General features: G+C 35.4%; 2 protein-coding genes and 1 pseudogene across 2 annotated transcripts; 2 read left to right on the plus strand and 1 right to left on the minus strand.

The window, feature by feature from the left end:
- Positions 1-2,284: 2,284 nt before the first annotated feature.
- On the plus strand, positions 2,285-6,767 carry LOC142537166 (protein trichome birefringence-like 34; annotated as a pseudogene).
- A 5,776-nt stretch (positions 6,768-12,543) lies between these two features.
- LOC142525909 (protein DETOXIFICATION 44, chloroplastic) lies at positions 12,544-23,473 on the plus strand. The gene is made up of 13 exons (XM_075630195.1): positions 12,544-12,955; positions 13,033-13,154; positions 18,960-19,118; positions 19,207-19,337; positions 19,613-19,748; positions 20,067-20,163; positions 20,272-20,372; positions 20,832-20,995; positions 21,118-21,189; positions 21,297-21,413; positions 22,281-22,376; positions 22,474-22,595; positions 23,021-23,473. The coding sequence occupies exons 1-13, from the start codon at positions 12,627-12,629 to the stop codon at positions 23,076-23,078; spliced, it is 1,704 nt and encodes a 567-aa protein (XP_075486310.1). The 5' UTR covers positions 12,544-12,626; the 3' UTR covers positions 23,079-23,473.
- Positions 23,474-23,978: 505 nt separating this feature from the next.
- LOC142525914 (putative leucine-rich repeat receptor-like protein kinase IMK3) lies at positions 23,979-26,985 on the minus strand. Its single transcript, XM_075630200.1, has 2 exons — positions 24,855-26,985; positions 23,979-24,767 (listed from the first exon to the last, which is right to left on the minus strand). The coding sequence occupies exons 1-2, from the start codon at positions 26,692-26,694 to the stop codon at positions 24,136-24,138; spliced, it is 2,472 nt and encodes an 823-aa protein (XP_075486315.1). The 5' UTR covers positions 26,695-26,985; the 3' UTR covers positions 23,979-24,135.
- Positions 26,986-27,520: the final 535 nt, after the last annotated feature.

A 27,520-nucleotide genomic window follows, 5' to 3' on the forward strand; every position in this document is an offset into this window, starting at 1 on the left:
TTCCAAATTTGATTATGTCAACTGCCTTGGAACCCTCTCGATGTACTATTTCAATCCATATGTTTATCTCTAGACTTTCCATTTTTGGAAAATTTCTCGAAAAATCTCGTTTAACGCGTTTTTTTGTAGTGCTTATCGAATTTTTACAGAATTAGATTAAGAAAACAATTAGTATTGGCCTATATTGTTGGGATTATATCTATCTGAGATGAGTTGACTTAACCTTCTGACTTAAGATGAAATATTTGATTTGGGGACAATAAATTATTTATGGAAAAAAAACTAGTATGTGAAAATCTGAGATAAGAGTTATAATAAGTCTTGGATATTCTAATATGGAAGTTGATTTTGGGCAATAGTTAAATGTGTAAACATTAATTTGGGTTCTTAAGAATGCTAAGCGTTAACTTTAAATATGTATGATTTTGGAATATCTTGTTTAAAATGAAGTTGGGGGACAATATCTTAAGGTTAAAAAAATTTATATTATTTTGGGATAAATAGTAGATTACGACTTTATGTAAATAAAATAAGTTATGAAATATTGTTTGATATTAAGGAAAATACAACATAATAATTTTTGAATTTTGTTACGGTATTAAGAATGATTCAAGGAGAAAGATATTCAATAAAAATAGTTTGTGTTAGAGCTCTCTAAGCTCATGGTTTTGAGGAAAGTAAGGTTTAGTGCAAGTAAGATTTAACAAAGAATTAATTGAGGATTAATTTCATTTGTACAAGGTTGAATAAGATTTTATTTTATGACGACTGAATTATAATTTTTGGGATTTAAATCAATAGGGTATAGATTGATATTGAGTTAAGTTCCAAGATTTTATATGGGTTTTAAGTTTTGAGATAATAATTGTGATAATTTCAAGATAAAATAAAATCAGTATCTATTCGCATATATTCCGTGCCGACTTGATTCCAAGTACTTTGGTAGATTTTCGATGTCATCATATGGATGATTTGGTTATCTAAGAGCACTGCAATAACATATTGCTGGAGTAAGAATTTCAAAATCCAAACCGCGAACCAAGAAGGAATCAGGTATCATGACAATGCCAAGAGACAGAAATACGTTCTTTCTGCTTCCCAGACTTGAAAAGCCATAAAATCAGACAAAGAAGTTTACCTAGCAATGGTGAACAAAGTACATGAAGAAATTGAGCTCAAGCTGGAAGATATCCTAATAATGCGAGAATTCTCGAACGTTTTTCTAGAAGAATTTTCAGGATATTCTCGGACCACAAGGTTGAGTTCAAATCAATGTGGTTCTCAGTGCTGCACCAATTTCAATAGCACCATACTGAGTGACGCCAACTGAACTCCATGAGCTAGAAGAATAACTCCGAGAATTGCTAGACAAGAAGCAATTTCAACCGAGTACGTCTCCATAAGGAACTCCAGTACTGTTTGTGAATAAGGAAGACAGAAGTATGAGATTGTGTATAGATTATAGAGAACTCAATAAGATCACGATCGAGAATAAATATATTCTTCCAATGATAGACGGTTTTTTTCGATCAACTTAAAAAAGCTACAATATTTTCCAAGCTCGACCTGAGAAGATGCTACTACCAATTGAAGGTCAGGGCTGAAGATTTTCCCAAAACAGCCTTACGAAAAAATGGTTCAAGCCATTACTTGACAAACTTTTTAGCGGTGTTCACTGAGGTGATCCTCATTTTCTTATAAAGTGAAAAAGACCACAAAAAGCATCTCCATCTCACTTTTCATAGGTCAATGGAGAGAGAATTGTATTCCAGTTCAATAAAGGTGAGTTTTGGCTACAGAACGTCACTTTCTTAGGTCACATAATATGTGAGGCATGAGTATTTGCGAATCCTAAGAAAGTAGAGGCAATCAAAGACCGGCCAAGACCAATGAAAATGACAGAAATTCAAAGCTTCTTAGGATTGGCGAGCTATTATCGGGATTTGTCCTAGATCTTCCCTCAATAGCAATACAGCATATAAAACTCACAAAAAAAAACTCTAAATCCAATTGCACCAAAGAGTGTGAGAAATGTTTTGAAACCTAAAAGAAGAAACTTGCAACCACAATGGTGGTAGTGCTACCTGATGAGGGTAATGATTTTTTTTCAATTACAGAGATGCGTCAAAGAAAGTTTTAAGATATGTGCTCATGCAAGAAGGAAGAGTAATTTCTTTTGCATCAAGAAAATTGAAACTGTATAAGCAAAACTACCCAACCTGCGACCTTGAGTTAGCCGCAGTTGTTTTTGCATTAATGAATAGGAGGCATTACCTTTACGACGATGCCTAAGTGTGAAATCTTCAATGACCATCAGAGCCTCGAGTATTTGTTCACGCGGAAGGAATTGAACATGAGGTAGAGACGATGGTTTGAATTATTAAAAGTTTGTGAGGTAACGATAAGCTACATTCCAGGCAAGGCGAATGAGGTAGCTGACGCTTTAAGTCGGAAAACATGGGTAAGATGATTCTAGCCTCACTATCAAAGCAATCGTGCTTTGAGAAATCATTAAGCAAAACTAGTTTCATGGTCTTGATGGGAAATTAAGCTTTAGTATTAGAAAAGGAAAAGAAAATTTGAGATTAGATTTTATGTGAAATAATCAATTGGAATTTTGGTTTTTAAGATAATACTTTTGAGGTTTACTTTAGGTTGATCGTATTGAATTATAGTTTGACTTTTGAGAATTTTACGTTACTTCAAGCATTGGGATATGAAACAATATTAATTGGGATCCAGCTTATGCATTACATGGTTGATATAAAATTTAAGAAATGATTTTTGGGATTTATATTGGATTGATTATGAGAATAGTCTTTATATTAAATGTTCAATGGAAAAGTTGATATTGAATTTTTGGATTTCAGTTAGAGTTACATTATTGGGCTACAATAAGATTCAAAAGGTTTTTATTTGGGTTTTCCACTTTCATAAGACAAATAGTTTATCAAATTATGATTATGAGATATGCGACTATTGGGTTACAATAAGTTTTTATAGAACCAATGATTCTAATAATTATGGTTCAATAGAAGTCATATCATTGGATGCAGTAATAGAAGTAATAATAAGAAAGTTTTGATGTTACAAGTATAATTGAAATTATGAGTATGTCAAAATTTTTGTTATTAAGATGTCTGACAAGAATCACTGGGATATTAGGAATTATAGATGATTTTCTTATCATACTGAAAGAGAAGTCACTTGGGAACTAGAATAGAAAATACGTGAGCAATACTCGTACCTCTTCCTAGACCAAGCCAATCCAAGTTTCGAGGACGAAACTTCCCATAAGGAGAGAGGGATGTAAAATCCAAGATTTTTGCATAATCGTGATAATATTTTTTGTAATTTAAGTGTGCTAGGATTATTCAATTTTTGGGTATCTATTTCATTATTTTATTTAAGATGTAAGATTTGCAAGTGTATCTAAAGTTGGGTGGATAATTATATCATGTACAATATTTTTGAGCTCAAGATTTAAGATATTATTGTGCATATATTTGAACTTGGGATAATAAATAGACCATGATCTAAGGAATTAAATAAAGAATATTTGAATATAAGCAGGTAAAGTTGGAGATATAAATTCAAAGTTAGAAAGATTTTTACCAGATAAAGATCTAAGATTTGATATACCTGGATAAAGATTAAGCAAAGGATAATATGATCCCTAAATTTTGAAATATCCAATGGATGAATATTTAGATTTCAAAATATTATCCAAGATCACAGGATAAAATAGTGATAATTATCCTAGATTTAAAGTTTGATTCAAAAGTTCAAATGGAAGGATAATACACGATCAGGATAGCAGTCCACCTCTCTATAAATAGGATAAGCTTTCATTCAGAATTTACACCTCATTTACACATCAAATTTTCGAGTTTTTGTTCTCCAATTTTCGAAATTTCTATCCAAAAATTCTGCACGAGTCATCAAAATTCTGTCCTATGTTCAGAAATTCGTTTCTCTCGCTCGTATACTCGGAATCCGATATTCACCGTTCAGAATGTTCTTCCATATGTTTCGAATAACATATCCAAATTTTGGCAAAATCCAACGGTTAGTTTTTTTGTTTATACCCTTCGCAAATAAACTGCTCCGATTCTAGGCAAGAAACAGTATACCTACGGTTTTTCGTTAATAAGCAGGTTAAAACAACTTCCAAACTCGATCTCCACCGTTCATAATATATTTGACGTAATTTTGAACGTACTGTGAAATTTTGAGGCCGATCCAACGGTTCAATAATGCGCAATGAATTTTTCAAGACTGCTGATTTTTCGGGCGATGGTGCTGCTGCGTTTTCGAAGTGTCGGTTACATGATTCTTCTATGATTTTCGAATTCTTCATGTTTTTCTTCAAAGATTAAGGTAATTGGGCTTGTTTTAAATTGTTGAATTTTCGGTGCATGTATTTTCGTTTTTTTAAAATTCGGTCGAGTGCAAATTCTTCTCCTACCCTCTTCTGGTTACGATTTTTGGCATGAGTAAATGTTTCGACACTGTGACAATTCAACTCGATATGGGTGGGAATCCCAACCATGACGTACACTTACGCGGTGGGGGACATAACCGTTATACGGCCTCGCCCCCTTAGAGGAGTAAAAATTAGGGACTGATATCAGTAAACCATTGAAAGTAGATGAATCTCAGTGTCTGGTTAATGATGTGCACGTGGTATGAGTCATGTTATGAAAGGTGTGTGTTTCGAATTTTTATGCATTTTGTTATTTTGTGTTCGAACGGCCCTCACTTTGCTGAGTATTTCCTAAAATACTCACTCCTTACTCTACCCTACCAGATAAATCAGAAGAAGAAATAGAGAAAGAAGAATCAGACACCAGTTTTTGGACTGATAGTGGACGCATGAAGAATTTAAATTAAGAATATGTTCTTGTGAGTTTTAATTCAAGTTGTAAATGCTTCCGCGGATTTTTATCTTTTTAAGAGTTACTATTGTAAGGTACTACGAGGCTTGTTGTTTAGCAATTATGTTATTGTTGAATAACGCCGGTGTCGACTAACCCTAGTCTCGGGGCGTAACAAAGATTGGGCCAAAAAAAGAAGGCGGCAAACTTGTTTTCTGGTAAATGGGTTTACGATAACAAAACGGCACCCGGCACAAAGAGGAGAGTGTTCATTATTCATAGGGGGTGATTTTGCTTGTGAGAAGTATGCAAGAAAGGATCTCAAGTATCAGAGTTGGCGGTGCAAAAATCACACGCCAAAAGATTTATATGTATTGTGACAATATATATACTTTGTGTTATGTACATAATCGAATTCTTGTCAGCGTAAAATTTGTAGTAACGGTTAAATTTTTTAAAATATAAATAGTTTTTACCATCACCTTTCTATTGTTGTGCCACATAAACAATTATACAGGATCGTAAGTGCCATTGCTGTCATATAACAACTCATTTAATTTCTGATAGTTGCACCAACTTTAATTAGTTCCTGGGAATCAAATATATGAATTTGATTCTAATTACAATTGTACGCTAGGATCGAGATACCGTTCCCCATTGCATTAGCATGTATTATTGACGGTAAGAATGCGATTCAAAAATTTTTAATATGTAAATATAATTTACTCACCTTCAACTATCCCACAAACTATATGTACTTTGTAGATCGAAATATGTATTTTGACTGTGTTTGTATTCTATGCATGTTTGAAGGTTGAATCGCATAAAGTTCTTGGAGAATATTATAGGGAAAAGGATTGTGTTTGTGGGCGATTCTTTGAACAGGAACTAATGGACATAAATGCTTTGTGCTTGATTGAGTCGACTCTTAGCTCATACTCATCTAAATCCGTCATCAGAATGGGGAATTTAATCAACCTTGAGGCGAATGTAAGAAAGAATCCTTTTTGCTCCAAATTTATAATATATTAAATATCCAACTGTATAAACACACAATTCGCGTTAATCATAATTTGAAATGAAGTCAACAAATTTGTTGTTCTTTTCATATTTATAACCGGTTTAAACAATTTTCTTGGTAAATATACATGAAGGAATGCAACGCCAGCATAGGTTTTTATCGGTCTCCATTTCTAGTTGAATCTAAAAGCCATGTTCCACACGTCCACCAGCAAAATAATCGCGTAATTAGAGTCAAGGCTATTGAAAAATGTGCTAGGCTCTGGAACGATGCAGATATACTAGTATTTGACTCATTCATGTGGTGGCAACAACACAAAATAACAATCTTGTAAGTAAATTCCAAGAAACCAATATAGCACAAGTCACATTTCTTAATTCAATATTTACATGTATCTGATACGTGCATTACATCAGATGGTCTTCCTTTGAGAGCTCCGATTCGATCTACAACGATGTGGAAGAAATGAGTCCGCCCCTTCACGAAATGGCAATAAACACATGGTCAGATTGGTTGGAGTTTAATATCAACCAAAGTCCAAACGAAAACAAAGTTGTTCTTCGTGAGCTTGTCACCTTATCGTCGAGTGTACGTTTATCTGCTAATTGCTAGATATTTAAATTTTGTAATTGTTTAATATATGTTAATTAAGTACGTCGAGTATGGTTCGTTAACATGGCAGGGGTAAAGATTGGTACAATGAGCAAAACTGCTACGATACAAATAAGCCTATTCTAGACGAGGGGCATTGGGTTTTCAGTAATCACCACGAATCGCAGCTTCATGCACGCAGCCAAATCGGCAATACGGAGGCTGGCGACGAGAGGCCTGAACATCGAGTATCTGAATATAATACAAATGTCGGATAACAGGAGGGATGCTCATCCATCCATTTTTCGAGAGTTTTATCACAATGTAAGCGAAGAGCAACTGAGAGATCCAACGAGCTATTCAGATTCTGTGCATTGGTGTGTTTCCAGGAGTGCATGATACTTGGAATGAGATCCTTTACGCCTATAAGGGCACCCACAATGGGGTGTTAAATGGGTGTTAACACCCATTTAACACCCCTCTTCATTGTGAGTGGGCGTTAGGGTATGGGGCGTTCAATTCTGTGTCAGTTTATTTTTAAAAAAAAATTGGACAATTAGCGACGGTTTTTGAAAAACAGCGACGGCTTTTAGAAACCGTCGCTGATTTGCTGACACGCGGACCCCACGTGTTTTGAATTAGTTTAATTATATTTTATATTTTATGAACGCCCCTCTGTCCGGTTATTTTTTTAATAAAATTTGACATTTAGCGACGGTTTTGAAAAAATCGTCGCTATTTGCGACGGATTTCCAATTATAGCGCTTTGAAAGTATTTTTTGATAGAGTGACTATAAAATTCATGTTGGATGTTGGTGAAATGATTGGGCTTTTCCGTTCGTGATAAACTTCAGTCGTTGATGTAGGAATTTGTGTTTAGTTTGCTACAGGTTTACCCATCGTATCCGGAGAAAACAATAGTCCATTGTGATCTTGGAAGCAAAAGAGTGAACAAATATGTTATTTTTGTTAGAAAAATGAGTTTTGTACTCATTCAGAACCGATAAAATAATTTGAACGAGCTACATAGCGAACATAATTATTTCTCGATTACCAATTAGGATGAATGAGAAATTAATTGAAATTCAAATTTTATCGAGTGAAAAGATTGAATCGAAAAGATTATATATATATATATATATATATATATAATATTATATTACGCATCACTTCATGAAGGCTTTTCATCTATTATAAATAGGATATCCCTCGTTTGCATTCATTGCACCAAATTTTCTCTTCTTCTGTGCAGGATCGACATTTCTTGTGGCATTTCAGAAAGATATATCTATTTCGATTTATTTTGTCTTTTGTTTACTGTTGCAAATTTGTTTATCAAATTTCTGCTTTATTCGTTGTGTATATTTCGAATAACAATTTATTTATTTTATTTTGGGTTAACGTTATCAAGAGATATAGCCGGCAAATTCTGAAATTTATGCACCCCACACATAAATATATTCCTATTATAAAAACAAATTTGTAGACAAAAGTTCGTGCATGAGAGCTCCCACCAGATCGAATTACTCTGGAAGTTAATAAATATGTTTGCAATTGCATGAGAGTGGGAGGAGGGTGAGTCTTAATAGATATGGTCCCTTTTCTAATTCGATATTATTTCTTCGAGTACATTATTATTTGAATACATATTTATATTTTTTTTATAATCAAATAATAAAATTTGATTATATTGAAAACTATCCTCGATAAAAAAAATTTGACCGCACCACCCGATTATTTGAGAAGCTTAATTTTTTAAGTTCGCATTCAAATCAGTTATTACAATCATCATTTTGAAAAAAAAAAAAAATCATAAATAATAAATGATGATTTTTTTCCCCAGAAAACTCGATATTTTGATATTATGTAAATATCTAAAAAAATGAAATATTTAAATTTGCCACATATAGATTGAAAAACTTTGTAAAAATTCGTGTGAGATGAGCTCACGGGTCGTATTTTGTGAGACTGATATTTTATTTGAGTTATTCATGAAAAAATATTATTTTTTATGCTAAAATATTAATTTTTATTGTGAATACGATAGATTTGACACGTCTCACAGATAAAAATTCATGAGACCGTCTCACAAAATACTAATCTCGAAATTTTTATCGTTTACTGAAGAACACAAGCAGAGTCAGAGAACAAGATCGCTCAAAGACTTTGGAGTCGATTCTGTAGCCTATAACCACGACCTAGCTAGATAGAGGGGTACGGGCCTCTCAGATTTGTCTAGTTATTTCCTTGTCTTTATTTTATTTTATAAAAATAATCATGCTGTGAAATATTTCACATAAAGTTTTCGTGATCAATTAAAAGTACTAATGATTATAAATTTTGCAAATATTATTATATGATATATAATTTAATGTTATCGAAAATCTACTTTATTATTTAAAATTATATCTTAAATTTTGGTTAAGGTGTCCGATTAATTGTAAGATTGCGACGTTTAACTTGATGATGGGGTATTCACTATTACTATATTATTGATTATAAGTTGTTAAGCCATCTTTTAATGATGTATTTTCTTGGAAATGAGAATCTATGGACCAAAAGGACCCAAGATTTTTGGTTCATAATTGACCCGAAGATTAGTGGAACAAAAGGGAAGTAATGATGAAGGAAGAAAATAGAGTTGGACCTTTTAATTCTAATAATTCAACCACAAAAATACTCGATTTTCAAGAGAAACAAAAAGTAGTCGGCAGAGGCCTTTTTAACTTATAAATGGACTTTAGTCAGTAATCATTATTGTCTAACTAGAAAATTACCATTTTTGGTTATTTCAGTCATAAACACTATAAGTTGAGTCGATGATTTTTTTAATAGTGTTTTAAATTAAAATTAAGATGCTCAATAAATTATGCCATGATTAATAAATTAATGTCTGCTAGTGCACATCGTTTATTATATTTGTTTAATTATAATTTTATATATTTCTAATTTAATTAATAATCTATAATTTTTTTTAACTTAAGTCACATGGATTTGTTTATTTATTTGAGTAAATTTTTTATGAGACATATCTATACCCGAGAAATGTATCGATCTAATCTATATTTAAAATGAAAAATAATGAATGTTTGTGTAATTATTTTCCTAATACAATAAATAAATAATTTCTATAATAAGAAGATAAAAAGATTGCTCCCAAAAGAATATTATTAGTGTTTTCAGAATCGGATCACACCAATCAGCTCAATCTGAAACCGATCACAGGTTCGATATGAAACACCCTAAAAATTCGTTTTGGCGGTAAAAATGGTTAAAATCGGTCAAAACCAACCAAAAACCTTCTATGAACCGGAAAACCGACTCAACCGGGTTTTTCGAATTTTTTTTAAAAGTTAATTTTTAAATTTAATATTTTGTTATATTTATATATGTATATATTTATATTTCAGTAATTTTATAATTTATTGTTTTTATTTTTAAAAAATATATAACTATGATTGATATTTTGAATATATGTATATAGTTATTTAAGTTTTAAACTTTGGTAAATATATTTTTTAATGCTTATATACATCTTATATGTATGTTTAGATATAAACTTGAATAAATATATCTTTTTTATTATTTATACACACATTTAAATTCTTTATAATTTAAAATATATTATTTATGATATTATATTATTATTTTATATAATACAACTGTTTTTCGGTTTGACCGTCAATTCAACCGATTGAACTGTCTTTATGCTAAATCGACCCGATTATAAAATTATTGGATACTTTGTATCAAACAAGGGGTGACATAAAATTGAGGTCTTAGTATCCTGATATGTCTAAAGTCACAAAATATATTCTCTTTTATGCTTTCTATTATATAAAAATATTGAACATTTAAACTCTTGCATTAACTATTTTTAATCTTCAATAACATACAAATTTGTTTTCCTAAATTCTCTCTTCCCCGTAAAACATCAATACCATTACTAGTACTATTACTTATAAAAGAAACCAAACCCAAACAGAAAATATTAAATAAATCAAATTAGCTTTTTATATATAATACAATAGCAGATATTTTATTTTATTAATATTACTTAAAAAATGAGAGAACATTATAAAATCTGGTCAAAGATTTCCAAAGGCAGGGAGCTCCTTCTCGAGGGAACAAGTAATCTCCCCACGTTACTTTGCTGCTATAAATACTCCCCCAATTTGCATTCATTTCTCCCTCATTTTTATTTCTGAATCTGAATATAATACTGATGCCGATTTCCGCTTGATTAAAGTATGGAGAACCCGCTAAGCTCAGGAGGGATAGCGCCGGCGATCTTGCTTACAACTCTCGGGTGATAGATTAGATCATCTCGCCGGCGCTATCCATCCTGAGTTTCATGGTTTCTTTGTGCTGTCTTTGCTTTGAGATCTTGGATTCCTTGGAGGAGGGCTGCCTGCACGCTCCATAGTTTGTTTGTTTTCATTTACCGATGCTCGTATGTCTTATGAGATTTAATTATTTCTGAGTTATGCTCTTTTTATTTTTCCTTTTTTGGGTATTTTAAATCCCCGAACAATGAATTTTGATCCTTTGCCTGAACTGGTATTTTCCATGCAGGAATTAGAAGCCGTGGACCTTGTTAAGAAATTGAAAAAGAATATCTATGACTTTTGTCGTTTAAGTACTGTTAGTATTATCACACAGATATTTCAAATCCAATTTTAACACCAAGTTTCCACTGCTTTCAACAAATATTGCCTCTCAATATAATTATATTTATTATCTATTCGACAATTTTTTATATATATGATGAATGTAAGAAATCAAGTAAGATGATATGTTTTGAATTTTATTTATGTAACGTGTCTTATAATCACTAAATTTATCGGTATTTATTTATTTGAGATCAATGTTTTTTTATGTGGTTTAGATGAAAAATTAAAATTTATGTTACATATATTAAAATATACATAAACAAAAATAAACCTCATAATTTTTTCACATTTTAAAACCATCATTAATTAAACAAAAAATAAGTTTTTTTAATTATGGGGAAACTATTTTATAACTACAGTATCTAATTTATTGGGACATTTTTAGCCATAGCAATTTATTACAATTATAAATTTATATAGCAAATGTAGGTTAAAACTGCTTTTAATTACCCTATTGAGAATATCAAGGAATAAATTGATACAAGGCAGCCACAAGGTTCTATGTCCAAAGAAGCTGATTTTTTTTTAAAACTTCAAAACGCAACTAATTATAGTTGGAGCAGGTCTCTTGTGACACAGTCTCACGAATCTTTATATGTGAGACAGATCAACCCTACCGATATTCACAATAAAAAGTAATACTCTTAGCATAAAAAGTAAATATTATTTCATAAATGACCCAAATAATAGATTCGTCTCACAAAATACGACCCGTAAGATCATCTCACACAAGTTATATCTCTGCTTTGGAACATTTTCTTTGATTATACATTAAAAAATTGGATAAACCAACGTGAATATAAAAGGGCAGTGTCTATCAACGTGTGTAACTCCGGTCAACCGAATCATGGTTGTCCACACATTTTTTTTTGGACAGAAATTTTTGAGAATTACAATTTCAGCACGTAATTTGAATATTATAATGTATGCAATTCAAATTGTAACGCATTTCTTATTTGCATGCATACTTTACTTCTCAAAAACAATTTCTCTGGACAACAATAACAAGATTTTAATATATTTTTTTATAAAAATTTATCGTGCTATTATAAATCATATATATATTACTATAATTTTAGACGACCACGACGATGACGAAGAATGGGCATCTAACATTCATATGTGGATGGATCGGTTCCGTCCAACCGTATTACCTAATTCAAGCGAAAAAATATCGGAAACTCTGATGTAATTGCTCACGTGACCATTGGATATATTTGATTACCTGGAAAGGTAAAAACTTGTGTGATACGGTTTCACGAGTCGTATTTTATGAGACGGATATCTTATTTGAGTCAAAAATAAAAAAAATTATTATTTTTTAGGGTGAGAATAAACTGTCAATCGTATCACAGCAAACATGATCTACGATGGAATTGCATAATAGCCGTTAAAATTCTACAACAGAGATTTATCCAGCAACATCTATCTATCCAAAATTCTTTCTTCCCAGAAGATTCATCAATGGCGTGTAGTTTCTTACACCACCACCACGGCCATTTTCTCCTTTCTTGCCACTTCAGTCTCAACTATTATGGAAATTTACCGGATCAAAACGTTCCACAGTACAAGTTTTCTACCAAATGCGCCAATCATGTTTCTTCTCGATTTCGGAAAATCCAGAAATTGTCAGCTACCAAAAGCTCCAACAACGTGCCGCGAAAGGCGAATTCCATGGTGACGGATGATCGGGACAGTGGGTGTGAGCGTGACCCGGATCCAGGCCCAGAACTTGATGATGTTTCTGGCGGTTCTGTTTCGAATTCTTTCTCTTCGTTGGTGCATCGTTTAGGGTACTTTGTTTTTCGTGTATTTCTACAGTTACGTTGTGATTTTTCGGTTTGATGTGTTAACATTTTTGGCTTTGAAGGAGTGGATTCAAGTTAGATGGACTTGGGATGGATATTTTGTCGATTGCACTGCCAGCAACATTGGCTCTTGCTGCTGACCCTATTGCTTCACTTGTAGATACGGCATATGTTGGCCATTTGGGTAACTTTTTTTTTTTTTTTGGGATGACCAATTGGTTGTTTTTTGTTTTAATAATTGCATGGGATTAAGAATTCACCGGAAAAGGTATTCCCTAAAGTTGTGACAGTCTTGAATCTGGTAGATGTTGTGAGCTATAGATTGTTTGCATTTGGAACTCTATGGAAGGATTTGATAGTATCCATTTTCCGTGTTCGATTAGTGTCTGAAGATATTGGAACAATAATTTCCTACTTTACTAGGCCTCATTAGTGTCTGAAGATATTGGAACAATAATTTCCTACTTTATTAGGTAGAGTAACAATTATCATATCCCACACTTCAGGATAAGAACATAACCTAAACCGGATCACACATTTAGACCAATCATTTGGTTCTAAAACATGTTTTACTTCGTGTTTTCAAAATTTTATTATTTTATATCATACACATGTTCATTCGGATTTTATAAGAAAATGCCTAGTTTCAAGAAGTGAATGACTAAAATTGGGAAGAAAGAAAGATTGAAAAATTGAGTTTTCCTTTATTAGGATAATCTAAGCCGAAAATTTCTGCTAATATTCAAAAAGCAAGCCATATTTGAATTCAACAACACAATTAACACATGGTTTGAGATTAGTCAAAAATGGTTGGTTTGATTATGTAATCAATGAGGTTTTATTTTTTGTTTTTTCCCTAAACTTCACCTATAAATACCCATCCATTATTCATTTCAAAAACACATCCAAAACACAAAATCCTCTCATCTACAATCATAAGTGTAGAAGTGATACAAAGGATTTAGTGTGAGATTTCTTAAGGAGTGTTTATCTTTGGAAGGAATATGATTAGTGAAGAGAAAGTGAGTGTTAAAATCAGAGTGTTCTGAGTGAAATACTTTGTATTCTCAATTCTCTTGTCTTTTTTGTTATTAATAAAGAAGTGATCTCCTTGAGAGATTTAGAGTGGACGTAGCCCAATCTTGGGGTGAACCACTATAAATATTGGTGTTCATCTTATTCATTGTTGATATCACTTATGATGTTCCGCTGCGATGTTACCTCGTTTATTTCCCTGATATCCCAACAACTGGTATCAGAGCTAGATTCTCAAATACTATAGGAAGTCCTCGTATGCTCTGTGGTTGCAGCTTAGTCTGAACTTCCACATCATAAAAGGCTTTCTAGACAGTATTAGGGAAGTGGTTCTTTTGTGTTCAGGCTTTGACGATTAATTCGTTGGTAGCAGTCACAAAAGATGGAGGTACGCACAAGCAAAAGGATTAGTCTTAATGGCTTTAATTATCAACTTTGGAAAAGTAAGATGAAAGATCTTTTATTCGTCACCAAGATGCACCTACCGGTGTTCAACGAGTCTAAACCAGATGATAAATCAGATGCCGAATGGAACTTCGAGAATCGAGCACGAGCAAGTCTGTGGGTACATCCGACAATTTGTCGATGACAACGTGTACAATCATATTTGTAACGAGACACATGCTCATACACTTTGGACGAAGTTGGAGACACTATATGCCTCCAAAAGTGGCAACAACAAATTATTCTATTTGAGCAAGCTTGTCCATGTTCGATACAAAGAAGGAACTCTGGTCGCAGATCATCTAAACGAGATTCAAGGATTCGTGGAGCAGTTATCAAGTATGAGCATAAAACTTGATGACGAGGTCATATCTCTGATTGTGTTAGCTTCATTGCCAGAGTCTTGGGAGACTCTAAAAGTATCACTCACGAACACAGCACCAGGAGGAGTCATGAGTTTGTGCTTCATCAAGAGTGGCATCTTGAATGAAGAGATGAGGCGGAGATCTCAAGGTTTCTCTACCTCACAGTCTGATGTTTTGGCTGCTGAGTCAAGGGGTAGAAGCAAGATCAAGAAAAACACAAATCAGAAGCCAAGAAGAAGCAAGTCCTCGGGGAGATATGCAAACGTAAAGTGTTATCGCTGTAGGAGAAAACGGACATATTAAAAAATACTGCCGAAAACCGAAAGACAAACATGAAACCAATGATGAGCAAACAAACGTCATTGATGAATTCAATGTTGTTCACGAGCTAGAGCAGGAGTCCGTAAATTTGGCAACTCAAGTAACTAGTTGGGTGATCGATAGTGGAGCAACAGTCCACGTCACATCTCGAAGAGAATGCTTTACATCCTACACACAAGGGGACTTTGGTATGGTGAGGATGGGGAATAACGACTTATCCAGAGTCGTGGGAAAAGGAGATGTGAGCTTGACTACCGTGGATGGCTCTACACCGATCCTGAAAGACGTCAGGCATGTGCCAGAGATGCGCCTGAGTCTGATATCGGTCGAAAGACTTGATGAAGAAGGTTTCTGTACAACCTTCCGAAATGGGATATGTAAGATTTCAAAAGGATCACTTGTGGTGGCAAAGAGATTAAAGATGTCAAAGCTATATGTAGTTCAGGAAAATCATTCTGAAGGAGTGAACTACGCAGGGGAAGAAAACTCAACAGAGTTGTGGCACCGACGTCTTGGTCACATAAGTGAAAAGAATCTTACACGCCTTGTGAGCAAGCAAGTTCTGCCCGGTATAAAGCAGGTTCATATGAAACAATGCACAAACTGCTTAGCCGGAAAACAAAACAGAATATCATTCAAAAGTTCACCTCCTAGCAGAGCCGATAAAATTCTAGATCTGGTGCACTCAGATCTGTCCGATGCCATTGTCGCTCGGAGGAGCGAGGTACTGGGTAACTTTTATCGATGATCATTCTCGGAAAATTTGGGTGTGGACACTCAAAACCAAGGATCAATTATGATGTCTCGGAGCAGGTGTGGCAAGGCAAAGAAGTTTCCTATAATCATTTGCGGGTATTTGGCTGTGTTGCTTATGTTCATATACCAAAGGATGAAAGACAGAAGTTGAATGTCAAACCAAGAAAGTGCATATTTATAGGCTATGGTGAGGATCAACTTGGTTACAAGTTTTATAATACAGATCTCAAAAAGCCTATAAGAAGTCGTGATGCCATATTTCAGGAGAATGAATTCTTGGAGACTGCGGAAAAGGAGAATTATGGATCTGAACATGATCTGGAGTGGTGGCCTTCAACGGTAAATTCCACAACCGGTTGAAGATGAAGAATTGCAGAACGATCATGAGGATGATGATATCCGTGTTCACAATGCGACCCTCAACCAGAGAAGTGCGACCCTCAACCAGATATTCCACAAATGAATATATCATGCTAACTGACGGGGGAGAACCAGAGAGCTTCGAGGAAGCTATTACCGATGAACACAAAGATAAGTGGATGGAGGCTATGCAAGAAGAAATGCAATCATTGCATGATAATGAGACGTTTGAGCTAGTGAAGTTGCTGAAAGGCAAGAAAGCTTTGAAGAATAAGTGGGTGTTCAGATTGAAGCACGAAGAACACAGTAGTCAACCAAGATTCAAAGCTAGGATTGTCGTCAAAGGTTTCGGACAGAAACATGGGGTCGACTTTGATGAAATATTTTCACATGTGGTGAAGATGACATCTATCCGGATTGTGCTAGGGTTAGCAGCAGAGCTCGATCTGGAGGTGGAACAAATGGATGTCAAGACCGCATTCCTTCATGGGGATTTGGAGGAAGAAATCTACATGGACCAACCAAAGGGGTTTGCAGAGAAGGGGAAAGAGGATCTCATGTGCAGATTAAAGAAGAGTTTGTACGGTCTCAAACAAGCATCAAGACAGTGGTACAAGAAGTTTGAATCATTGATAACTCAACAGGGATTCAAGAAAACCACTGCAGACCATTGTGTGTTTGTCAAAGATACCTCTGATGATGTTTTGATGGTGCTTCTGCTCTATGTAGATGACATGTTGATCGTTGGAAAAGATGCTTCTGAAATCAAAGGCCTAAAGAAGCAACTAAGCAAGATTTTTTCTATGAAAGACTTGGGGCCAGCAAAAAGAATTATTGACATGGAAATTCATCGAGACAGGTATGCCAAGGAGACCTGGTTGTCGCAGGAAAAGTATATTGAAAAGGTACTTCAGAGATTCAACATGGACCAGGCCAAAGCAGTTGGATGTCCTCTTGCCAACCACTTCAAGTTGAACTCAAAACAGAGTCCTATTACAGAGGATGAGGAAGAAGAAATGAAAGGTGTTCCATATGCTTCAGCTGTTGGAAGTCTGATGTATGCCATGGTATGTACTCGGCCGGATTTAGCTCATTCAGTAGGTGTAGTGAGTAGATTCCTTTCAAAACCGGGAAAGGAACATTGGGCTGCAGTAAAATGGATATTCAGATATCTACGGAGAACCTCTAAACATAGATTGAGTTTTGGAGGATCTAGACTTGAGCTTGTAGGCTACACAGATGCAGATATGGCAGGAGATGTTGACTCCCGAAAATCTACATCAGGATACCTGATTACATTTGCAGGGGGAGCTGTGTCATGGCAGTCAAAGTTGCAAAAGTGTGTAGCATTATCAACCACTGAAGCGGAGTTCATTGCAGCAACTGAGGCATGCAAGGAAATGTTATGGATGAAAGGGTTTTTGGAGGAATTAAGTTTTGTGCAAGATCAATACAAGTTGTTCTGTGACAGTCAGAGTGCAATTCATCTTGGAAAGAATCCTTCAGTGCATTCAAGTTCAAAGCATATTGATGTTCGTTATCATTGGATACGAGATGTATTGGAGAAGAAGTTGTTGAAGCTTGAGAAGATTCACATGGATGAAAATGGATCTGATATGATGACCAAGACATTGCCGAAATGGAAGTTGGAATACTGTAGAGCTGTTGCTGGTTTGATCGAATTCACAAAATATGCTTGAGGGGGAGAATTGCTAATATTCAAGCAAGCCATATTTGAATTCAACAACACAATTAACACATGGTTTGAGATTAGTCAAAAATGATTGATTTGATTATGTAAGCAATGAGGTTTTATTTTTTGTTTTTTCCCTAAACTTCACCTATAAATACCCATCCATTCTTCATTTCAAAAACACACCAAAACACAAAAATCCTCTCATCTACAATCATAAGTGTAGAAGTGAGACAAAGGATTTAGTGTGAGATTTCTTAAGGAGTGTTTATCTTTGGAAGAAATATGATTAGTGGAGAGAAAGTGAGTATTAAAATCAGAGTGTTCTGAGTGAAATACTTTGTATTCTCAATTCTCTTGTCTTTTTTGTTATTAATAAAGAAGTGATCTCCTTGAGAGATTTAGAGTGGACTGTAGCCCAATCTTGGGGTGAACCACTATAAATATTGGTGTTCATCTTATTCATTGTTGATATCACTTATGATGTTCCGCTGCGATGTTACCTCGTTTATTTCCCTGATATCCCAACAATTTCTTGTCCTCGCTGGAAATAGTATCAATGCTAATTTTTATGCTTGTCAGAGTTTTGTAAGCTTTTGATGGGGTATTTATACAGGTGAAATCAGAGGCATATACCCTAGATGTTCCCCTTTCAAATTTGCCTCATTACTGCCATATATTGGTTATTTCAGGAACGACTTTAATTCCTCGTATAATAGCTGTTGATATTATCATATTCATGATCTCTACTTTTAATGTCATTACTACCCCTTTGAGTTCTTGGCACGGGAGGAATTTTGGGCCTGGGCTTCATGGGTCACTGACCACACTCGGGCTTTACAGTGGGTCACATATGCAGGCTCATAACTTTCCGTGTTTATCGGATGATGTCACTGTTTCATATGTTGCGCCTGTTGTCATTAGAATAACTTCCACGCATTTCCCAGAAATCATTTAATTTGATGTTTCGAGTTCATCACGAGTATGTTTCTAAACTACTGTGTCATGTTTCTAGGGTCTGCTGAACTTGCAGCAGTTGGTGTATCAGGTGCAGTGTTCAATCTTGTGTCTAAATTGTTCAATGTACCTCTGCTGAATATAACGACATCCTTTGTCGCTGAAGAGCAGGCATCAGTTAAAATGGTTGCTGATGACTCTCATCAAACTGATCAAGGTAATATAAAACCATCATATACAGGCAATTCCTGGTTCTGTGGTCCTTTTCCTCATCATCATGTTTATTCGATAATATTGTCTTGCAGAGCAGCAAAAAAAGATGTTCCTTCCTTCGGTATCAACTTCGATAATGCTTGCTGCAGCCCTTGGCGTCATAGAAACAGTTGCCCTTTTCACAGGCTCCAGTTTCCTATTGAATTCCATCGGTATACCTGTTGTATGTCTTACTCAGCTGATGAAGGAACTTCATATTTGGTCTATTTTAACTTACTTACAATTCTAGACTTCTCCATCCTTGAATGGTTGATGAACAATATGCACAATAGGATGTCATTTCAGTTCTCTGTTTGGCAATCATTTTTTTGTTTGCTAGCTGAAGCAACAAAGGGTTTGGTTTGTTAGTGAAACTTGTACTCATTGTCCCAGTTAAATTAGCCATGATCCATAGAAGACTTTGCTTGCTTACCCTTACTCACATTTGGCTTATTGTAGGATTCACCAATGCGTATGCCAGCTGAACAATTTCTCACTCTGAGGGCCTTCGGTGCACCACCGATTGTAGTAGCACTTGCCGCTCAAGGAACTTTCAGAGGATTCAAAGATACAAAGACACCATTATTTGCTGTTGGCAAGTATCATGTTGCAAATTTTTTTCACTGCATCCTACATGCGCTCACTAGCATACTGTAGAAGTCATCCCTTTTGGGTGTTTTTATTATTATTGAAGAGTACTAGTCCTCCAATCTGAGGGTGCAACTTGATGTGATTTTCAAAAGGATGACTACCTATGTATGATCTTTCTTAGAATCTCAGCAAAAAAGCACTAGCATTTGACTTGACTCTAGCTAAAAAAAATTTAGATAGTAGCAATTACAGCGGGGCTAGTTGGGACATTTCTATGTCACGATGTACAGTTATCCCTGACCATGGCTGGTGTGGTTTTTAGGTGTTGGGAACCTACTAAATGCAATACTAGATCCAATACTGATATTCTTATGTGGGCTTGGTGTTGGTGGTGCTGCCATGTCTACTGTGATTTCTGAGTACGTCGTTGATGTGGTAAAACTAATTCTGCATTTGCATCACACAAAGTATAACATGATAACTCGGATTTCCCTTGTCATCTTTAGATTTTTGTGTATGTTTATCAGGTACTTGATAGCCGTAATTCTTCTATGTAAGCTGAACGATGAAGTCCTACTTATAGCTCCAAGTATCAGTGGGCAAAGGATTTTTCAATACCTTAAATCCGGTATGTCGATGAAGAACATAGAGAGTTGTTTAATGACTCCATTTGGTTATATTTGCCAATCTCAAGTTGATGACTTGAAAGTACAAATTGGTGATTGGCATATTGTTGGTTCTTTACATCCAAAAGTTCAAACATGGCTTATTTTGAGATCTCCTTGACATCAGCAGAATTTATTGTCCAGAAACAAGTCGTGTTGCTGTTAATCTGTTATCAGAAAAAATCCTTGTCAAAGCATGAAGTTTGAGGAACACTTCATGTTTTTAAAATTTAAAACTAAAACTTAGTAAGCAACTGAATAATGATCCAATAATGTCCGGGTATGTCAAATACGAAGGACTGTTGGTCTAAAAATCATCCATATCACTTCTAGGGCCATATAAACATTTTGAATGGCATGAAACATTCAAATACATGAGCCAAAGTCAGTTGTCGACATTTATTTTTAATTTCATTTCCCAGGCGCTCTCCTGACAGGAAGAACTATAGCAGTTCTTATGACTACAACATTAGCTACGTCCATGGCTGCGCGTGAAGGTCCCATAGAAATGGCTGGGCATCAGATTTGTTTTCAAGTTTGGCTAGCCTTATCTTTGCTGAATGATGGTTTAGCACTTGCAGGGCAGGTAACAGTGTTAAATTTTTCAGACATAATAAAACATATTCAGGCAACACTTTTGGAGTTACTTTGGAGGAGGATTAAGTTATTCCCATAAAAGTATCTCATTTCTCGACATTCTTTTCGCAGGCTCTACTTGCTAGTGACTATTCTCAAGGGAACTACGGTCTGGCACGGCAACTGGTTTACAAAGTGCTGCAGGTACAAACCATCTATAAATTTTTTATGCATTTTAAATTTACATTCTATGTTGATTGATTAGAATGGTTACCTTGCTGAATGTTCTATTCATTTGATGATTTATTCAGGTTGGTTTAATCATGGGCCTGGCTTTGGCTGTAATTTTGTTCATTGGATTCGGTGCTCTTTCCAGCTTATTTAGTCCAGACTCAGAAGTTCTTGGAATAGCGAGATCGGGAACATTGGTAAGAATAATTTAAATTCTGCCGGAATTCTTCCTGAATTTGGCTCACGCACAGGAGGTGGTACTGATTGCTTGAAGAGGATCAAATACAGTACTGTAATACAGTTATATCTCTTTAAACCTGATAGACTTGGTTTTTAAGTGAGCCAACTCATATGCCACTAAAGAATAATTTAAATTCTGCCGGAAATCTTCCTGAATTTGGCTCACGCACAGGAGGTGGTACTGATTGCTTGAAGAGAATCAATTACAGTATTGTAATACAGTTATATCTCTTTAAACCTGATAGACTTGGTTTTTAAGTGAGCCAACTCATATGCCACTAAAGAATAATTTAAATTCTGCGGGAAATCTTCCTGAATTTGGCTCACGCACAGGAGGTGGTACTGATTGCTTGAAGAGAATCAATTACAGTATTGTAATACAGTTATATCTCTTTAAACCTCATAGACTTGGTTTTTAAGTGAGCTAACTCATATGCCACTAAAGGTATTCAGAGCACTTCAGAAATCTTGGATTAGATCAGTAAAAAACATATTGAGGGTGTATTCTATTCTCTATTGGAATGAAAGGATGGTCTTGGGTTTTTAGCTGAGGATTTGTAGGAGAGTGTTCCTTAAACATATCATAATGAACTTTAGCAGCATTTGATATTTCTGGAGTTTGGTGTATAACATTCTTACTTTTTAACATAAATCCTTTCACAGTCAGGGCTTTATGAACTAATGACAAATTAATGCCAACGTTACATATTTTGAATTTTTTTTTGTGAAATGGAGCCTGATAACATTTAAGAATCCTGTTTATCAAGGGATACAGAGCCATTGTTTTACTGAAACATGTTTGATCACTTATTTTTGTGTTGTAGTTTGTTGCTGGATCTCAGCCGATGAATGCTGTTGCATTCGTTTTGGATGGGCTTTATTATGGGGTTTCAGACTTTGGATTTGCTGCATATTCCATGGTAATGTTGTTTTACATTTGTTTGTAGATCCCTCATATCTTAGATCCCTCATCAGATACTGTATTACTAAATAATCCAGTTTCGCTTGGATAAGCAGGCTCTTGTTGGACTGATCTCTTCAGTTTTCATATTGATGACTGCTCCTCTGTTTGGTCTTGCCGGTGTCTGGAGTGGGCTGTTTCTATTTATGACTTTGCGTGTGCTCGCTGGTGTATTAAGGTGAAAAAGTGACTATAATAAAATTCTCATGAATCATCGACATTCCTCTTTTCTTTTCTTTTTTAACTTGAACTGGAGCTAAAATTGTTTTAGGTCACAAGAAATTCTAATACTGAGTTTGGCTTGATTAGTGTTCAAGTTCAAGCTAATTTTGTTTAATTTTATTTTATTTTCTAGCTCTAGCTTGTGAGCTCATTTAGTTGTAAATGTATTTATTAAAATATTAATAAATATATCCTAGAGCGTGATGATTCATGAGCTATCACACAAAATAGTCTGTGCTAAAAAATATAATGAACATGTTTGAGCTGAGCCGGAATTTGATGATAATTTCAAGTTCAGATTGAATAACATTGTTGCAGACTCTTACTCATGTTCATGCTTCTTAACCTCGTGCACTGCCGCTAAGTGGTTGTTATTTACAGGCTTAGCTCCAGAAGCGGACCATGGAGATTGCTCTGGCCAGATAATGAAAAAGACTAACGCTTGAGCTGCTTATGATTTCTTTAGCTTATTGCAAGATCCTTGTGGTTTCTGGGTTTATGCGAAAACGCCTCCAAAGAGTTTTTTTCTTTGGGTGGCAGACCTACCTCATCAGGGGCGACTTTTGAACGCAGATTTGTTTTATGGAACTTTATGACGCTCGATGGTGTGCCTACCTGTTATCTCGAGAGAATACCAACATCTAAATGCATGCCATATCTTCATTTTCATTGGCCATAATCGAAGAACAGCTTGGCTTACACAGGGAACAAATCAACATAATATTCCCACCTCGATTTGTAAGTTTGATTTGTCAAGTTCAAATATTCAGTTTTCTTGTAATGATCAGGTTCTTGTAAACTGGTTTAATTATGCAATGCAAATTCCAGTTTCCACTCAAGCGTGCACTTCATTACTGCAAAGTTTGGTTTGAGTAATTTCATATGATTCCGTAAAATCATCTATGTTATTATGTTGCCAACGTGAACTATAAGGGTGTATTTGGATGGGAACTCTTTATAATAGAAAAAGTAATCCATTTGTGCTACTCCTTGTCTCACTTCAAAATGTTTCTCCATTGAGTTGGTGTTTTCTCAAATGTCGTTCTTTCGGTAGAGTAAAATTACTTTGTACAAATCAATTTACCTTTACATAACATGCATAAATTAATTTCTTCAAAATAACACTATTTTTAATAATTAGTTTTATAATTATGACGTTTATAATTTTGACGTTTTAAACTAGTGATTGTAATATAAACTAGTGATTGTAATATAATTAAAATACATATCAAATAAATAAATCACACATATTGATGAAAACATTTAATATAAAAATAGAAACAACCCTCTGTAGAAACATATATTCATTCTCACAAGTATTTAGCTAGAACATATTACATGAGCAACAGAACTTCAATACAACCTCATATATGTATACTACATACATAGAGTAAACTATTGAAAAAAGATATATTATTGTAATATCATATCAAAACAAATTATCAACCAAAGAATGAAAGAATAAATAGTATAGTGAACACTTCAATTCTCAAAATTTACTCAACTTTTGTTTCAACTGCTGCTGTTGTACCATCACCAGAAGCTGGTAGAATAACCTTAGTGTCCATTTCTGGTTTTATCTCCTCCAGTTTCTGCAGAACTTGGTGAGCCTCAGGCCGAGCTGTGGGCGAGGGGTCGACACAATGGAGGGCTAGTTTCAAAGTATTCAATAATTCATCGCCTATATTCGGTGCATCCCTCAAAAGCTCCACATCGAAAACTTCATTATTCCATTCATCTTTAACTGTTGATGCCACCCACTGAGGCAGATCGAGCCCATCTGTGGCCTCGCTTGGGGATTTCCCTGTTAAGAGCTCCAGTAATAAAACACCGAGGCTAAAAACGTCGGTCTTTGTGGTGGCATTCTTGATCTTGGAAAGCTCTGGTGCACGATATCCCATTGTGCCTGCTGTGGCTACGATGTTCATGTTGGCAGCACTAGTCATGAGTCGAGAGAGGCCAACATCTGCTATTTCAGGATTGTTTTGCTCGTCAAGAAGAACGTTGCTCGAGGTAAGATGTCCGTGGACTATATCTTGTTCGGTGTGGAGATAGCAAAGTCCTTGAGTTATACCAATGGCTATCGCCATTCTTTTTGGCCATTGAATGTTGGTTTCTGGCCCTCTAGCTGCATACACCGTATAAAACTGTGATGGTTAGCAAACAAAAAGAAAAAGTTAGTTGTGTAAATTATGGTTCGAACGAGTAAACTAACCATGGAGAAAGGAAGCAAGGCTTCCATTAGGCATGTAATCATAGACTAGAAGCTTTTCCCCTTTAGGTCCAAGATAATAAGCTCGAAGTGCCAAGATATTCGGGTGCCTGATCTTTCCAAGTTCTGAAACCTCGATTTCAAATTCATTTTGTGGTTTAGTGATCTTCTCTCTGAGCCTTTTTACAGCAACTACGTTGTTGTCCTCCAATGTTGCCTTGTATGCTGTTCCATAACTGCTCTTTCCCATTATCTCTGCAGTAGCACACAACAAATCATCAGCTGTAAATACAAAAGGCCCATCAAAATGGACTAATTTTCCTCCTGTTTCGCTTCCGGATTCGACTATATTCCCTGCTGCTGGAGTTGCCTTTGCCAGAACACCACCTGCTTTGCTATTTCTTGAAGCTGCCTTCTTTCTGATCAAGCAGCAGATCAAAACACAGCATAGAATTAGTAGGACAATTAACAGGGCTCCAGCACATATGAGAATTATGTCCTTTGAGCTCAATTTTCGGAGATGTTTTTTGGGTGAAGGCAGATTTTTGGGTTGGAGAGAAGTACATGAAGTCGAGCTACTGTATCCACACAACTGAATATTGCCGATAAATGAGCTCGAACTAAATCTACTTGCAAGAATAGATGGGACGGTCCCCGAAAGATTATTGTATGAAACGTTGAACGTATCAAGATGGGGTAAGTTCACCAGGGAAGTTGGTATTTCCATTGAGAGATTATTAAGAGAAAGATCAAGAAAGGTAAGAGTAGTGATGTTACCAATGGTCCCTGGAATCTGCCCTTTGAACCTGTTGCTACTCAAGTTTAGAACAGAAAGGTTCCTTAAATTTCCGACTGATTCCGGGATCTGGCTATATAAATTGTTGTTTTCCAGATTTATGGTTGCCAGAGAAGAGAGATCGGTGAGACTCAAAGGAAAGGTTCCTGTGATTGCATTGTTTGATAAATCCAGGGAGTTTAGCTTCAAGAGATTACCAAACTCTTCGGGTATGTTCCCATTGATTCGGTTGTAACTTAAATTCAAAGATTGGAGATTATAAGAATGGTTACTATTTTTGCTGCTCCAAGAATCAGGAATAGAACCAGAAAGATTGTTATTTTGAAGGGCAAGGAAAGTCAAAGAAGGGTTCTGCGAAAGTGTTGATGGAATATAACCTGAAATGCCATTGAAGCTCAGATTAAACCTATACAACCTTGAGGAATTTGCAATACTTGGAGGAATCGTACCAGTGAGCTGATTATTACTAAGATCAAGAGTTTGTAAAACCAAACAGTTACCGATTGATGGAGGGATCGAGCCCGAAAGCCGGTTATTGAAAAGATAAATCCCTCTGAGATTCGGAAGGAAACCGAGGGATGTTGGCACCGGTCCAACAAGAAAGTTGTCATGGAGGCTGAGTCGCCGGAGTGCCTGAAGTTGCCCAATATTTTCGGAGATCCGGCCGCCTAATCCCTTCCACGGAAGCTGGATTGCTATAACTTGTCCATTAACACACTTGATCCCAGTCCATTCACCAGAACAAGCACCATTACTGGTGTCATTCCAGCTCTTTAAAACCCCTTTCGAATCGACCAGTTCATGCTTTATGGCCTGGAGAGCTTGATAATCTGCTTGCGTGACAATCACCCCGTCCCATTTCTCACCCGAAACGAGCCCCAGACCAGAAAATAGCACAAGAAAAATGCAAAGCAGGAGGTGGGGTTTGCTCCAATTTTCTATCTTGGTATCTGAATCACCCCTGCCCCGACCAGTATTTCCATTACTCGGACAACCCGAAAAGCCAACCGGGCCATTTCGAAATGGCTCCTGAATCGGAACACCCATGAGCTATTATCAAGTTCAAATTAGTTTAATGCAGAAACGAGAAAGAAAATAAATATATCGAGGCTCAATTTTTTGTTGTTGCAGGTTTCTTTTTCTTGATGGAATCTAGGATTTGTTGAAGGAGGAAAAAAAAGAAGATAAAGATTGGATTTTTGGAGTGGAGGGGAAAATGGTGGAGAGTAAAAATAAATGGTTTCTAGTTTAATATATCTCAACGGCTAGTTTACGTAGGATACACAGATTCGAGACATGATACTGGTAAATGTTTTCGGCGACCAACAACATTAATAGAATCTTGGAATTATTATTAAAAACAGCATCTCAATATTCATAACATAACGACTATATTTTGATAGGATGCCCTTCTTTCTACTCAACCGTTGCATGACCTTGACTTTTTCTTCTCTGTTTTCAGTCTTGTCGTTACGACTATTAGGATGCTAGTTTTATAAACAACCTTTATTTTTAGAGAATTTATTTTCATTAAAAAAACGTTTTTTTTATTTTTTTTTATGTTTTATTGAATTGGTGAAGTAATTCTCTGCTTTTTAAGAAATTAACACCAAAAAAACATAAACTTGTTAAAACGGGAGCCTGAGTTGTGCCATTTGGGCGGGTTGGGTGCCAATATGGCGAAGCAGACGAGCTAAGATGTCAATTTTTAGTCTACGATCTGCACCACAACCCACCATTTAACCGGATGGAGCTGACAAACTTACTAATTTCAAAAACTCTTTAAAAAAACCATATTTTCTGAATCTCCGACTTCTATTAACAGCATCCGAACATGACTTTTTTAAAGGTAAAGCACTTGTTTTTTTCTTTT

This window comes from Primulina tabacum, chromosome 2 (assembly GCF_025594145.1).
Source record: "Primulina tabacum isolate GXHZ01 chromosome 2, ASM2559414v2, whole genome shotgun sequence".
NCBI classification, from domain to species: Eukaryota; Viridiplantae; Streptophyta; class Magnoliopsida; order Lamiales; family Gesneriaceae; genus Primulina; species Primulina tabacum.

Coding starts and splice junctions, on each gene's coding strand:
- LOC142525909 (XM_075630195.1), top strand. CDS start 12,627: ATGGCGTGTAGTTTCTTACACCACCACCACGGCCATTTTCTCCTTTCT. Junction 19,749..20,066: donor GACACCATTATTTGCTGTTG/GCAAGTATCATG, acceptor TGTGGTTTTTAG/GTGTTGGGAACCTACTAAAT. Junction 20,164..20,271: donor ATGTCTACTGTGATTTCTGA/GTACGTCGTTGA, acceptor TATGTTTATCAG/GTACTTGATAGCCGTAATTC.
- LOC142525914 (XM_075630200.1), bottom strand. CDS start 26,694: ATGGGTGTTCCGATTCAGGAGCCATTTCGAAATGGCCCGGTTGGCTTT. Junction 24,768..24,854: donor CCTTGCTTCCTTTCTCCATG/GTTAGTTTACTC, acceptor CGGTGTATGCAG/CTAGAGGGCCAGAAACCAAC.